At 38.9% G+C, this 16,595-nt stretch overlaps 1 protein-coding gene and 1 long non-coding RNA gene across 3 annotated transcripts in view; one reads left to right on the top strand and one right to left on the bottom strand.

The window, feature by feature from the left end:
* Window positions 1–16,593, top strand: part of LOC136671971 (uncharacterized) — a 70,591-nt gene extending 53,998 nt beyond the window's left edge. Inside the window, exons 3-5 of the long non-coding RNA XR_010795760.1 lie at window positions 14,519–14,612; window positions 15,856–16,007; window positions 16,102–16,593. This is a non-coding gene — a long non-coding RNA (uncharacterized lncRNA). The remainder of the gene's footprint in view (window positions 1–14,518; window positions 14,613–15,855; window positions 16,008–16,101) is intronic.
* Window positions 8,989–16,595, bottom strand: part of tnrc6c2 (trinucleotide repeat containing adaptor 6C2) — a 61,362-nt gene continuing 53,755 nt past the window's right edge. For both annotated transcript variants that reach the window (XM_066647888.1, XM_066647889.1), the window contains one exon: window positions 8,989–16,393. In XM_066647888.1, the coding sequence (XP_066503985.1) occupies window positions 16,078–16,393 (316 nt within the window). In that variant the 3' untranslated portion in view covers window positions 8,989–16,077. The remainder of the gene's footprint in view (window positions 16,394–16,595) is intronic.

Raw genomic sequence — 16,595 nt, 5'->3', positions numbered from 1 at the left:
AACATGAGTGGAAGGTAAAAGTGTGATAGAAAAAGGTGAATAAACAGGGAGAACCTCAGCCTTGAAAGGATTGTCAAGAAAATGCCATTCACAAATGGGGCACAACTGTCGCATTCTTTGTGTCGAGCCGCTCATGACCCAGAGACAGGAGCATCTCACCTGGGCCCAGGAAAAAAAAAAACTGAACTGTGGCTCAGTGTCTAAAGTCTTGTTTTCAGATGAAAGTAAATTCTGCATTTCATTTGGAAATCAATGTCCCACCTTTGGCACAGGACCAGTCCACACTGCCAAAAGCACCAATACCTGGTTTAATGACCACAGTATCACTGTGCTGGATTAGCCAGGAAACTCACCTGACCTAAACCCCTTATGAATCTATGGAGTATTGTCAGGAGAAAGATGAGAGCCACCAGAACCAACAATGCAGACGAGCTTCATGCAAAAAGAGACCAGCCAAGTACTGAGTTCATATACTGCACAGACTCTTCAGTAGAACAACATTTCTGTATTAAAATCATCTTTAAATTGGTCCCATATTATATTCTAATTTTCTGAGATAATGACTTTGGGGTTTTAATTGACTCCATAATTAACATTTAAACAAACGCTTGAAATAGACACTGAGTTTAACTTTAATTTAATTACTGAAATAAATTAACTTTCTGATGATATTTAAATTTATTGGGATGCACCTGTACATGTAATAGTTGTGCTTACAAATAAGGAACCATAAACATGCCCACTAAAAGTCTTGACAGAAATAAAATGTCCTAAGAAGGTTATGGTTAATAAAAGTCAGCTCACCTGCCAGCACCAGGAGAATGAGTAGAATTCATGATGATTTTTGTCTCTGAATCCACACTGAGGCACTGCAGTAACACATAGTGGCGTCTTCATTTTTAAACCAGAATTTTTATCAGTGAATCTCCAGCACTCATGCAAAGCTCCACTCCACTTTTTTTAAATGAGAATATCAGATATTTGTGGTAAGGTACAGTGAAGCAGTAAATGCAAGTAGTTTTTCTTATCACTCAACTGCCATCAGGGTCCAGTTCTTTGTGAAAAAATAAATATCTAAAAGTAAATGAAATGATACCAGGAAAACGGTTGATGGGACTTGGAATAAAGTCAGTTTGTGATTAAAACCCTGTTTACATCAAATGAAACCAGAACAGTAGGGACAAATGGTTTTTCATTCTTCTTCTCAACTACATATTTCTACAGTATATTCCTAGTTAATTCCTTTAAATGATGATACATTTCAATGTTAAACACTTTCACCCTGGAAGACAAAGTATGCAGAGCAACAGATGGAGTACAGTCTAATTGTAGAACTACAAAGTGACAGTTGTCAGTGGAGCAGAGAGAGTGCACAACCATATTTGTAGATCACTTTTAGTAATTCGTTGGTGATTTAAAAATATGTTTTATGTATTTTATGGATCTGCTTTTAGCGTGTAAATCATGTTTTTTGGATTACATTTAAAATTAATTCATTAAATGAGAAGAGAAAGTATGTGCTTTCTTTGCCTTAAAAGTTAACCTCACCTCAGTTTTATCAGGGAACCTTTCACACTTGCAGAACTTCTCTTGGTTTTCTTTGCAGAGCTTCTCCTTAACTTATACACTTAAAATGTACTTAACACTGATACACTATGTAATTTTCCTATCTTATCAGTTGACAGAGTTTAAATGACAGACTGTGTTGAGCAAATGTAATAAAATATAATCTCTGAGACGTTAGCTGCAGTAACTGACTCTGTTCTCCAAAGCCAGTTAATACACTTTGTTTTGGAAGCAGAGCTGAAGCGGCAGATGTCCACTGACCATGGGCTGTATTTCAGTGTGATATTTAGTAGGTCTTTAACAGAGGAGTTGAAACAAATGTACCACAGCACTTTCCTAAACTACAGCCTCACTTCAAGAAGAATTAGGAGAATTTGTCACCTGCAGTAAAAACAGGAACCTGATGAGTTTTAGACATGTCTCTTGAAGCTTTATCATTATAAATAACAAATGCACACATCTACATTACTGGAACTGAGGGCAAACATTGGTGTAGCTAAATTTTTAAACCATATTTTTTTCAGGGGAAAAATGTCTAAACTGGATTTAGTGATTGTTTAAAGAAATTAAGTAAGAAACATTTCAATATCTAAGATATTGGGTCACCCTTAGCAGCAACAACTGCAACCAAGCTTGCAGGCTGTGGAGGAATTATGGCTCACTCATCTTTGAAGAATTGTTGTAATTCAGCCACATTGGAGGGTTTTTAGCATGAACCGCATTTTCAAGTTATGCCACAGCATCTCAATAGGATTCAGGTCAGAACTGTGACTACTCCGCTCCAAAGTCTTCATTTTGTTTTTCTTCAGCCGTTCAGAGGTGGATTTGCTGGTGTGTTTTGGATCATTGTCCTGCTGAACCAAAACCAAACTGGTTGCAGTTTGAGGTCACGAATCGATGGCTGGACATTCTCCTTCAGGATTTATTGGTAGACAGCGGAATTCATGGTTCCATTTATCACAGCAAGTCTGAGGCCCTGAAGCAGAAAAACAGCCCCAGACCATCACACTACCACCACCATATTTTACTTTTGGTATGATGTTCTTTTTCTGAAATGAGGTGTTACTTTTACACCAGATGTAACATGACACACACCTTTCAAAACGTTCAACTTTTGTCTCATCCGTCCACAGAGTATTTTCCCAAAAGTCTTGGGGATCATCAAGATGTTTTCTGGTGAAATTGAGAGGAGTCTAATGTTCTTTTTACTCAGCAGTGGTTTTTGTTGTGGCACTCTGCCTTGCAGGCCATTTCTGCCTAGTCTCTTTCTTACTGTGGAGTCATGAACGCTGACCTTAACTGAGGCGAGTGAGGCCTGCAGTCCTTTGGATGTTGTTGTGGGTCTGTTGTGACTCTTGAATGAATCTCTTGGGGTAATTGTGGTCGGCCGGCCGCTCCTGGGAAGGTTCGCCACTGTTCCACGTTTTCACCGTTTGTGGATAATGGCTCTCACTGTGGTTCGCTGGAGTCCCAAATCTTTAGAAATGGCTTTATAACCTTTTCCAGACCGATAGATCTCAATTATGTTCTTTCTCATTTGTTCCTGAATTTCTTTGGATCTTGGCATGATGTCTATCTTTTCAGGATCTTTTGGTCTCTCTGGCTTTGTCAGGCAGGTCCTATTTAGGTGATTTCTTGATGGAGATCAGGTGTAGCAGTAATCAGATCTGGGTGTGTCTAGAGAAACTGAACTTAGGTGATAAACCACAGTTAAGTTATGCTTTAACTGGGGGGCAAACACTTTTTCACACAGGGCCATGTAGGTTTGGATATTTTTCTTCCTTAATTATCCATCCATCCATTATCTGTAACCGCTTATCCAATTTAGGGTCGCGGGGGGTCCAGAGCCTACCTGGAATCATTGGGCGCAAGGCGGGAATACACCCTGGAGGGGACGCACACACACACATTCACTCACACACTCACACCTACGGACACTTTCGAGTCGCCAATCCACCTGCAACGTGTGTTTTTGGACTGTGGGAGGAAACCGGAGCACCCGGAGGAAACCCACGCGGACACGGGGAGAACACACCAACTCCTCACAGACACACACACATTCACTCACACACTCACACCTACGGACACTTTCGAGTCGCCAATCCACCTGCAACGTGTGTTTTTGGACTGTGGGAGGAAACCGGAGCACCCGGAGGAAACCCACGCGGACACGGGGAGAACACACCAACTCCTCACAGACAGTCACCCGGAGCGGGAATCGAACCCACAACCTCCAGATTCCTGGAGCTGTGTGACTGCGACACTACCTGCTGCGCCACCGTGCCGCCCTCCTTAATTATAAAAACCTTAATTTTAAAACTGCATTTTGCGTTGTCTTTGACTAATATTTGAATATGTTTGATGATCTGAAACATTAAGAGTCACAAACATGCAAAAAAAAAATAAATCATGAACAAGGCAAACACTTTTTCACACCACTGTACGTGAGCAATAAAATAAAATGATTATCCAAGTTTTAAGAGTTCATGATTTATATGTCATAAGAACAGAAAATGTATCATAAAGTAATCACATTGTCAAATTAGAAGAATAGCTTTGCCTTTTTTTGTGCCTTTTAAAGGATTAAATCTCAACACATTTTTAAAATTAAAGGTATTACAAAGGGTTCTTTGAACATAAAAAAAAACACTTTTGGTTCCATAAAGAAATGTGTTTGTTGAAAGGATGTGAGAGTGAAGAACCTTTTAAAGGTTTTAAAAAACCTCACTTGATGTAAAGGTTCTTTACCAGTTTAAAAGTTGTCAGCAAAATGGTTCTTTACGGAACCAAAAGTGATTCTGCATTACTCAAAGACCCTCTGTAGCAACTATATTTTTAAAAGAATAACTTTGCTATTTGAAAGATTATTCTGATATAATACAGGTGCTGGTCATAAAATTAGAATATAGTGGAAAAGTTGATTTATTTCAGTAATTCAATTCAAAAAGTGAAACTTGGATATTATACTCATTCATTACACACAGACTGATACATTTCAAGTGTTTATTTCTTTTAATTTGATGATTATAACTGACACCTAATGAAAACCCCAAATTCAGTTTCTCAGAAATTTAGAATATTGCTTACGACCAATACAAACACGATTTTTAGAAACACTTGACCAACTGAAAAGTATGACCACATACAGCACTCAATACTTAGATGGGGCTTGGGGCTGAGTGGTCCAGTTTCACTTTTTGAATGAAATTACTGAAATAAATAAATATTTTCACCTGTATATGAAATGTCTTTACTAACAGATGAAGACAGTAAGTTTTACAGTAGGTAGTGAAAGGCTCTACTCTCCAAAGTCAGTTAATACCTCAGTATTGTTACTGGAGTGGTGGATATCCACAAACCTATGAGTATGGACAGGGTTTGTGTGATATTTACAAACCGGATTCCAAAAAAGTTGGGACACTAAACAAATTGTGAATAAAAACTGAATGCAATGATGTGGAGATGGCAAATGTTGATATTGTAATCGTAATAGAACATAGATGACAGATCAAAAGTTTAATCTGAGTAAATGTAACATTTTAAAGGAAAAATATGTTGATTCAAAATTTCAGTGTCAACAAATCCCAAAAAAGTTGGGACAAGTAGCAATAAGTGGCTGGAAAAAGGAAATTGAGCACATAATGAACAGCTGGAAGACCAATTAACACTAATTAGGTCAATTGACAACATGACTGGGTATAAAAAGAGCTTTTCACAGTGTCAGTGGAGGATCACCAATTCCACCATTGTTGCGCAGAAAGATAATGCAGCAATAAATAAATGGTGTTACCCAGTGTAAAATAGCAAAGACTTTTAAGTTATCATCATCAACCGTGCATAACATCATCAAAAGATTCAGAGAATCTGGAACAATTGCTGTGCGTAAGGGTCAAGGCCGTAAAACTCTACTGGATGCTCGTGATCTCCGGGCCCTTAAACGTCACTGCACCTCAATCAGGAATGCCACTGTCAAGGAAATAACAGAATGGGCTCAGGAATACTTCCAGAAAGCATTGTCAGTGAACACAATCCACCGTGCCATCCGCCGTTGGCAGCTGAAACTCTACAGTGCAAAGAGGAAGCCATGTCTAAGCAAGCTCCACAAGCTCAGACATTTGCACAGGGCCAGGGGTCTTTTAAATTAGAGTGTGGCAAAATGGAAGACGAATGGAGTCACGATTTGAAGTTCTTTATGGAACACTGGGACAAGGATAACCCAAGTTGTTATCAACGCTCCGTTCAGAAGCCTGCATCACTGATGGTATGGGGTTGCATGAGTGCTTGTGGCATGGGCAGCTTGCATGTCTGGAAAGGCACCATTAATGTAGAGCACTATGTTCAGGTTCTAGAACAACATATGCTCCCATCTAGACGTCATCTCTTTCAGGGAGGACCCTGCAATTTTCAACAAGATAATGCCAGACCACTTGGTCTGGTGGCCTAGCAGGTAGTGTTGCAATCACACAGCTCCAGTGCCAGCAGGTAGAGTCGCAATCACACAGCTCCAGGGGCCTGGAGGTTGTGGGTTTGATTCCCGCTCCGGGTGACTGTCTGTGAGGAGTTGGTGTGTTCTCCCCGTGTCCGCGTGCGTTTCCTCCGGGTGCTTCGGTTTCCTCCCACAGTCCAAAAACACACGTTGCAGGTGGATTGGCGACTCAAATGTGTGTATGTGTGTCTGTGTTGCCCTGCGAAGGACTGGGGCCCCTCCATGCTGTATTCCCGCCTTGCGCCCAATGATTCCAGGTAGGCTCTGGACCCACCGCGACCCTGAATTGGACAAGCGGTTACAGATAATGAATGAATGAATAATGCCAGACCACATTCTGCAGCAATCACAACATCATGGCTACGTAGGAGAAGGATCCGGGGACTGAAATGGCAGCCTGCAGTCCAGATCTTTCACCTGTAGAGAACATATGGTGCATCATAAAGAGGGAGGTGCGACAAAGAAGGCCCAAGACGATTGAACAGTTAGAGGCCTGTATTAGACATGAATGGGAGAGCATTCCTATTTCTAAACTTGAGAAACTGGTCTCCTCTGTCCCCAGACGTCTGTTGAGTGTTGTAAGAAGAAGGGGGGATGCCACACAGTGGTAAAAAATGGCCTTGTCCCAACTTTTTGGGGATTTGTTGACGCCATGAAGTTTTGAAACAATATATTTTTCCCTTAAAATGATACATTCTCTCAGTTTAAACTTTCGATCTGTGATTTGTGTTCCATTCTGAATAAAATATTAGATGTTGGCTCCTCCTCCACATCATTGCATTCATTTTTTATTCACAATTATTTTAGTGTCTGCCAACTTTTTTTGAATCTGGTTTGTAATACGCCTTGAGCAAAGGAGTCGAAATGATGAAACAGTCCATTAAACAAAAGGGATCATTTTCCAGAGTTTAAGTGGGTATACACAGGGCAATCAACATTAAAAACTGTGAGGCTTTGCTTGAGAACCTGATGTCAATATAACTTTGAAAAATAACTGGAATTTTGATGTTTGATGAATAATTGAATTACAACAAAAATTGAGATAAAAGTTTGGATTCACTGCTTGAAGCAGTTCCATTAATGTTTGTAAAATATGGCTTCTTTGCTATCACTACATTTTTATTTGCCGTTTACACTTTAAACTTCTCAAAGGCATCACTTCAAACCAAATACAGCAGTTCTCTGAATCTGTAAATCATACTCTGCCACAGCTGCTGAGTAAAATGAGTTCAATTTGTGGATATACATTGTTCCTTTTACTTTTTAAATTCTAAGTAAAATTTTAGGAGTTTCTGATATCCATTTGTTATTATTATTATTGTTACACTTATATAGCGCCTTTCTAGACACCCAAGGACGCTTTACAATCTACACTGCTCAGAACGCTCAATTCACACACACACAGGCGAGAAGCGGCAGCCAAACGCGCACAGTGTACTCTCAACCAGGAACGACCGTCCACCTGGAGGACTGCATCGGGCACTAGGGTTTAACCCAGGACAGAGCGCCAATCCATATCTGGGCTCACACATACAGACATTCATTCACACACCAGGACAGTTATTAGAGAAGCCAATTCACCTACCCTCCATGTTTTTGGACTGTGGGAGGAAACCGGAGCTCCCGGAGGAAACCCACGCAGACACGGGGAGAACATGGAAACTCCACCCAGATGGGACTTGAACCCAAGATCCCAGCGCTGGGAGGCGAACGTGCTAACCACCAAGCCACCGTGCCTTTTTTTGCCGTGCCTTTGTGAGTCACATTCTTGTATTATGTATTTATTGAACATTTAACTAATCTCTCCCTATAGTGAACATGCAGGTACTTTTCAGAATATTCATAAACAATTACAAAGGCCTGATGAGATATTAGAGATATTTAGATATTTCAAATTTTTGAACATTCGCGTTATGGGTTGAGCTGTATAGCTTTGTTTTTCTTCTCTGCATTGAATGTGTTAACTCTTTCCAGCCGTATCAGTGAGTCTCTCACACTCATGCAGAACTCCTTCTTGGGCTCTTTGTGGTGGTGCTCCTTAACGGATGCCCTTGTAAAACTAGGGTAGTGACACTGGAAGTCATTGTCCTGACTTTATCAACTGACCACAGAGTTCAGATGCCTGGTTCTGTTGGCTTTAAGTAAATTCAATAAAGATTAATCTCACGTCACCTGCAGTAACCGACTCTGGAGTCTGGGGTTTGGAAGAAGTGCTGGACAGTTCTTTAAGCAGAAACTGTACTTCAGAGTAATGTATAGTAGGTTTACATAGTAGAACTGACCAAGACTAAACATTCATCTTCAGGAGGAAATTTCTGAATATACATCCTTATAAAAAATACGGTCTGGATTTCCAAAGTTGTCTCTGAACATATTTTATAAATATATTTTGTAAATATAAACACATTTAGAATCAGACGCCTGCAACTTGCTCCAAAAAAGTGGTGACTGAGGCAAGTTTCCTGCTGAGCTCCATCACCCTTCCTTTACTAACACTTTAATTGTTTGGGAACTGAGGAGACTCTGCGCGGTTTGTAAATGAGAAATATCAATACTTTTCTATTCAATAACAAAAAATCAACTGGATACAAATGAGCAAACTTTGTTTAATTGAGTGAATAAATAAGCAACTGTGCTCTCTGTTAACTGACTACATTGTGGTGGAAGTGTAGTTTATTGTGAAATTATTTGTAAGTAAATACATCTATGAACTTAATCCAGATTATATTTTACAATTTTTTATATTGACTCAATACAATAATTTATATTGTTCTATAAAAGCAGTAAGCCACTGGAGACTGTGCCTCGTGTTGTGGCACAAAAACCCTTTCTCATGATAAAATCACTAACACTCTGTAAACACAGAAAACAAACAAAATCATAAAACAAAAGTAAAATACATTCAAAATAATGAAAATAGGCCTTTTATTTGGTAAATGTTTATTTTTGCTACAGATTAAAACAAAGACATTCAGAAATCCATGTCCTTCAGTGCTTAGAATTGGATTTCAATTAATATCTTTAGTTTTTTTCATTTTAAAACACTCATTTATTTGATGCTAAACATGTGATAAACATTAGAAAAACAGTAGATTGGGAACGGCAGACCTCTCGGATTCCTGAGAAAATAGAGCCAAGTCCATTTTGTTGTGAGTGTGCAGGACAGCAAGCCAAAAAAGGCTTTTTTTTTTTTTTTTTTTTTTTTGCCTTTTTCACAGATATTCGACATATACAGGCATAGATAGTGTCATAGATTAATGCAAAATAAAAAAAGCAATAACAAATAACAATACAACACTGAATGAATTAATCCCAGAGTTCAACAAATAGCTTCAAACATCATCTGAAAATGTTTTTCTCTTTATTTTTGATGGAAGATTTAAGAGAAATTAAATTTTAAATTTTTACAAAAAATGGAAAAAAATAAAAATAAAAATATTCACCAGCCACTTTAATGCTAAATTCCTCACGTTTTTCGTTTCGGTCGTCTCTGTAAACGATTGACAGATGTGGGGTTTTTTTGTCTAAAAGAAAGCAAACACAGTCAAAGATTCAAAAATAAAAAAATAATAAAAGCTAGGCAACTCATAAATGAGCCACAAACTCTAAGGGTCTGTTTTAATGCATGAATTTCACATAGATTTCTTTTCTAACTATGGCCACAGTTTTATCACGTTTTTATTTTTGTTATATTTTTTTTTTTGTTTTTTTTTTTTTCCCAAAATGAAAAATGGTGCAAAATCCTCGCTAGTTTTTCAACAATGAAAGCCACTATATAAAGGTAGATAAACATTTTTACAGGTTTTTAAACATTTCAACCAACCAAAAACAAACAGAAATTTATTAAGTCCTTGAGTAAACTTTAAAGAAATGAAAAGTCTTCCCTCGTCACCTCTTTGTGTTTGCTTTGTGTTTTTCTTTTGATTTGCCGAGTGAGGGAAGACACTCAGTGCAATGTTAAATTACAACAATAACCATCATAAACATCACTTATCATTGGATTTAGGGCTTTTATAAAACAAAACGGAAAAGTACAGTTAAACACTGAATGGAAAACAAGAAGATATGACATCTTTCTGTGAGTTTAATGCTCATCTTCAAAATAAAGCCCTGCATTCACCCCACTCCACAATAAAAGCCCCAAAATGAAATAGGGGAAAAAGTTCACATTGCGTTACTGGCGATTTTGTTTCAAGTATCTGTGCAGTAATTTTCAGTTTCTGATATGTTTTATCATTTTATTCTCACATCTGAAGAAAAAACAACAATGTGGAAACAACAGGAATTGCTTTAAAAAATTAAAAATGATGTGCAAATCCCAGACGAACGCTTTGTTGTGGCGAGTTACGTAGTGGTGCGTATAATTTATTTTGCAGGGTCAAATACAAATGTATTGCTCATTTCTAAAGACTTGCGCTGAACTCAATTGCTCTTTAAAAAGCAGTTGTATCTTAGCACTACACTGGGTTCAGTTCCCAGCTTGGGTAAATACATCATACTGCACTATATCAACGAGAGTCCCCGGGCAAGACTCCTAATTCTCTGTTACATGATTAAGAATGTGTAAGTCGCTCTGGATAAGAGAGAAATTTGGAAGTTGGAGGTAATTTGGTGCACAGTAATCGAGTGAAAGTGAAGCGTGTGGCTGAAGACATTTTTTGATGCTGGTGTTACGTTTTTTTTTGTTTTTTTGTTTTTTTAATGGTTCCTGGATTTTGGACGAGCTGTTGATTTCCTGCAGACACTTTTTTTTTTCCGAGAAAAAGGCAGTTTCACTCCCAGGCAACAGTGAATTTTGTTTTTGATGCCAGACCACAATCCAAATATTAACAGCTTCCATCTGCTTAGAGCAGATTTTGTACCTATTGAAATAATTCCACCTTAAGTACAGAAACAAAACAAGGGCCCTTTACACGAGAGCCCATGGAAATGCACAGTTTGACGGATCCAGATTTAACAAAACAAGCATTAAACAAACACGGAAAACTATGCGGAACTAAAAGGCACTCCTGTACGTGGCCAGCGTTTTGACGAGGGACAGAAAATTAGCAAGAAATACAGTTTTCAAAATTCAAACATTTAGTTTTTTCCTGTTTCCTTGCTTGCATTTCCACGTTCAAATTTTATATATATTTATATAGAAAACGATTCTAAAATGTGATTCCATTTTTTTTTTTTTTTGGTATTCAATAAAGTACCAGGATTAAACACAAACCTGTGCACGGTTTAGATTTTTAGCAAATTCCTAAATAGGACACAGCACAAGGATTATCTCAGTAATGCAGAAATGAGGTGTCTAACTAGAATCAGTTGTAATTTTCCCAGCCTCCCTGGGACCATTTCACTTTAAATATACAAGAAACACAAGAGACGTCAACATGTCCTTGTCTATAACGAAGCAAACAAGAAGAAAAATGTCTAACAAAATATAAACCCGCAGCTAATATACAACCGCTAATCCTTTAATCCCACTTGCCGTGAGACCTTCGAGAAAATGAGACGCAGATCAGCAGCATGTGGTTAAGGTCCCACTTCGTAAATAGGTTCTGCTTGTGAACAGAAACTGCGCCCCCTGGTGGGACAGCAACAGACGTTCTGTTTATCACAGCTTCTGTAACATTTTCTCACATTTGAGACACTTAAGCTAAAGCTGAAAGATGTATTTTTCTATCGTAAATCGCCGTTTAAAAGAGTGCAAAAGCTGCTGTTTTAATAATACCCGAAATTAGCAGTTTTTAAATTTTCAAACTTGCCCTTGTGGAGAGTAAGTGCTACTGCATCCCACCACACGGACTCAGAACATTACAGAAGCAGTTTTGCTTTTTATCCCCTCTCCCACTTATTACTACTGTTTGTTTTTCTCTGGCCCCGTTAGTGCCACTGCACCCCTTTAACTGGAGACTTGCTCATTTTGCTTGCATTCAAACGAGACAATTCTTAGATTATTCCACAGTCCCCGTCGAGACCCTGTCCTGAAATGCTTGTTAACATTCAAATTTCCCAACTAAAATAAACTATTTAGAGCTTGTGAAGTTCAGAGCTGAAGCATTAAAAGTAAAACTGGGCCATTTCTATCAATGTATTCATAATATAATTAGACAGATCTTTAAAATTCTGCATATTTACTATAAAACCCAGCAAAATGGCAATACAAGACTACAGGAGATACGACAGTGTTATAGACAATCATCGCCTTTAAATCACAAACGCAAAACTGTTGTCCACAAATCGTTCCGCTGTACCTTTATAGTCGTAAATGCACTGATAGACATTAATCTGCTCAACACCTGTATCTTTCCATAGATGTGAATTTCGTTTACGCCCTGAAAGAGTGCGGACATGACACGTTGTGTATAAACACAGTCATATGTAAAATAATTGGGACGCTACGTGTTTTCGTTGATTTTCTAAGTGGAAAATAAGCGCGCAGATCTTCTACAGAAAAGACACTTCTTCACAACGTGAATTCCACTCAAACCAACTCATTAAAGAAGAAATATTTAACAGACTTGAGAAGTAAATAGAAACTGTGCAGTAAAATTAGCAGCGATCTGCCACACGTACAGGCTCCTAACTCAGAAACACTGTGCCGAGTTTCACCAAGAAAACCAACTTCTTTCTCCAAATCGTCCCAAAAATGTAACATACAACGGTTTCCCAGAGGCCTGAGGGTTTTTTTTGGGTGGAGCCCAATCTCTTGAGTCTCGATTGGCACAATTTAACGATTTTAACGCATCGATGTGTCAGTTATTTTCTCACGTTGCATAGTAAATGTTAACGGTGTGCTGGTCAGGAGCATGAGCCAGCAGCTAAAACGTACCCTTCTCTGTTTAGAGCGGGAGATTCAAGTAAAGAGCTGCTCTCTTTTCAACAGGAAGGGGGCGCACTTACTAACGGAAATAGGTGAACGCCACAGAGGCTGCAAGGAGAGGGAGAAACAATAACAAAAATAAAATAGCTGAAGAAGATATGGAATTAGGCAAAAAATAATTCATCATAAAAATGACTTCTTGGCAAATTAAAGCATCTTAAACACTGAGGATATTTTATGTATGTTTAAATTATGAGGGGGTTGTAAAAATTGAATTAATTTCAACAAGTTTTAGGTCATTTTTAAGAAAACACCCATGACACAGAATCATATTTGAAAAAGAAAATAAATAAGGATTTTAAGGGTTAGAGTTCATTAAAATGCGAATGCGCTTCTCTAACATCTTCCATGCTCATGTTGAAGAACCATGAGAAATCTAAAGCTTACAGTCCACCAGAGGGCAGTGCTGAGTCTGTGCTTTACACTTTATCTTGCCAAGATGTCATTTTTTTTCCAGCATGTGTTCTCAGCTGTTGTACGATTATAGATTACAGGGAATTCTTAGGAAACACTTTGACACACATTATTAATAATAATAATAATAATAAACATTTCACATCAAAGCAAATATGGCCAACAAGCACTGATCCTCATTTGCATTGTTTACATGGGCGAGGATTAGAGCTTTAAAGTGTTTCTGCATATCAACACTGAAGACCAACAGGATCAGAGGACAGAGGGTGGGAGGGGGGAGAGAAATAAAGATGTAAATTACACAGAAACACTGGCAATTCCAGAGGTCAGACTTTCTCAGCTTTTTGATAAAGGTGCGTTTATCAGAAAGAGGGAGAACGGAGAGGGAGAAAGAGAGAGAGAGGTAGAAAGAGGAAGAGAAAGAAGAGATGGAGAGGTCATCACCAGTTCGTTTTGGCTTTGACTTTAGTGACTCAAAAAAAAGAAAGACATTCCAAGGTTCGTGAGGAACGCAGTAATAGCGAGCTTTTGTTTGTTTCTTTGTTTGTTTTCCTCCCGCGAGGTTCAGCAGCTTCATCATCACAACAGAAGGGAGCTGCTTTTGTTTGTTTGTTTTCCATGAAGAAAAACAAGAAGAAGAAGTCCATGTCTTGCTTCAGACAAAAAGGCCATAAACAAGTTTGGAGTTTCGACAGCGACATTCACTTGATACAAAGAGATAAAAGTCCCCAAAAAAGACAAAGAAAAGTTAGAAACACGATTTAAAAAAATAAAATAAACAGACAAACATTTATATACTGCAGGTTTTATCTGATTGTAGACTCAGTCTTGTGTTCCCCTTCAGTCGGGCTCCAAAGGCCTTCCCCAAAGTCCCCAAACTAAAGGAGATTGTGATTTATGTCCTGTTTCTGTTTTTAATACCGTTCAAGGTACGAGAAGGAGCTCAAGTCTTTCTTTGCTCTGTAATCATCCGGTGAGTTGGCGTCGCAGGGTGGAGCATCCGTTCATAAGTGCTTTATTAATATCAAAAAACATTTTTTTTAGGTTTGTTTTTTTTCCTTTTGTACCAAAACACAAAAATCCATTTTTACTGCATTAGAAGTGTTCCCCGTTATTATTATTTTTTAACTTTTGGTGTTGTGCCTGAATCCTTAATCTATCTCTCTCTCTCTGTTTTTAAGTGTGTGAGGAGCGTCTGTGTCCGAGGTCACCCTCGAGAGAGAGAGAGAGAGAGAGAGAGAGACCAGGGAAAAGGAGAAGAATAAGACAAAGTCTGTAAGTAAAAGTTTGAAATGTCTCCAAACATGACATTTTTAGTTAAAAACAAGCAGAAATTACAAAATAAAAGCTTGGGCTTGCTTCAGTGTGTATGGAAGAGAGCAGTGGATGCAAATATTGCACAATGCATCACTTAAGACTTGTTTTTGTTTCTCTCCGTTCCGTTCCGTTCTGATTGATTCAGCTTCAGGGAAAAAATCCCAGTCCAGGATCCTTTCTTAGGAAAAAAAAACGAAACGAAACAACAACAAAAAAGTGGCTTTTATGAGATGAGACACATTCCGTGTAAAATTAAAGTCCCCCTTTTGTAACGTAATGCATAAGCTCGCGTCTGATTGGTCGAGCACACAGGCCACAAACTGCTGGGCAACGTTTGTTACTTTTTTGTTTTTTAATAATTATTTATTATTATCTTTTTTTTTTTGGTTGATTTTTGTGTTTTTTGTTTTTTTTTTCCTTGTTTTTCTCACGTTGCGCTTGCTCTGCTCCAGTCGCTGGCTCAGAAACAGAAATGTGCAAGTTTCAAACGTTCTTTAGTTCGTTTAGTTGTAGAACAAAATGAAGAGAATGACCTACAAAAAGAGAGCAAGCACTTAAGGCTAATATTAATAATAATAATGATGATGATAATTTTGATGAAATCACACATTTAAAAAGGTAGCAGGAGCTTTTTTGTATTTTTTCAATATTATTTTTAATCCCAGCGTCGCGGTCAGGAAGGCTGTGAGGTTTCTTTTTTTCTTAATTTTGTTTTTTAAAGGATTCTCTGCTCTTCTTAAAAAAGATGATCTTTTTCTTTTGGGGAAAAGCAAAAAAAAAAAAATTTAAATTCAAAAGGTTTCTGTGTGATGCTCCACTTTGAGAAGAAGATGAACTGCTCAGCGGAGGCGTTGTTTTAGTGAAGAATGTTTAGTGATTATCCTCACACTGATTTGCTTTGTTTTCCTTTTTGTGACGCACTGCAACAAATGGAGTCTCAGCGAGAGAAATCACCTTAAAATGTTCTCAAAGTTCATATTCGATATTAGACGGAATTACAACATGTTCCTGGAAATTTCTCGCTTCCTTTTACTGGCAGATAGTCAATCGGATTGATTTTTTTGATAAATCAACTTAAATAATGCCTTCAATAATCTGTTGTTATTGTAATTGTTACGACGGGATTTGGGATGATCTCGTAGAGAAATCGTATGTTTAGATTATGTTCTATTTTTTCTTGTGATTTTTGGCCTTTGCTCAGGTTCCCGGGTGGTTCCAGCTGCTGAGACGTTGTTGTGTATCACTGAGTTGTGGCTGATCTCTTCTCCACTCGGGATCCTGGGATGCTCACTCGCTGAGACATCGTTCCTGCAGTGAACGTGGTGTTACTCTTTTGGTTCCTCCGGCGAGCAGGTCTCCAGATGATTCAGTTTGGGTTATTGTTGTTTCCCCTGTGCGTGTTTCCTGCTCGTTTCTCTGGCTCCTACATATTTTCTCCGCTCAGCAGGTCTCCGGGCAGCAGTGTGTTGATGGGGATGGGGCTCCCCATGACCCTGGGCTCTTCTCCGTTCGAAGGCCCCCATAGGCTTGAGTACTGCTGGACGCCCCACAGCAGCTCTGCCCCACTCCCGCCGCTCCCGGGGCCCGACCCCGTGCCCGGTTTGGTGCCCGCAGTGCTCCCGCTGCCCCAGGGCCGCTGCTGATTGGACGCCTGGGGGTTCTGACCCTGAGCGAAGAAGCGTGTCACTTCCTCCTCTCCGGCAAACTCCGCCAGGATGGTGGTGTTACCCAGAACGCACCTAGACACAGAGGGTTAGAGAGAAGGCGGGTAGTGAATGGGTAGTGAACTGAACTGAACCTGCTGACGTTTAGAATATGGCTCAGAGCAGAAGGAGGGAGGGAAGAATTAATTTTATAGAGAAAGAAGGGGGAATAAGAGAGAGAGTGAGGTACAGGTGGAATGAGGGAGAGCGAGAGAATGAAAGAGGGATGATGTCTCAC

Source organism: Hoplias malabaricus, chromosome 16 (assembly GCF_029633855.1).
Source record: "Hoplias malabaricus isolate fHopMal1 chromosome 16, fHopMal1.hap1, whole genome shotgun sequence".
NCBI lineage: Eukaryota > Metazoa > Chordata > Actinopteri > Characiformes > Erythrinidae > Hoplias > Hoplias malabaricus.
The sequence above is the reverse complement of the archived record's forward strand: the minus strand, read 5'-3'. Positions and strand labels throughout refer to the sequence as shown.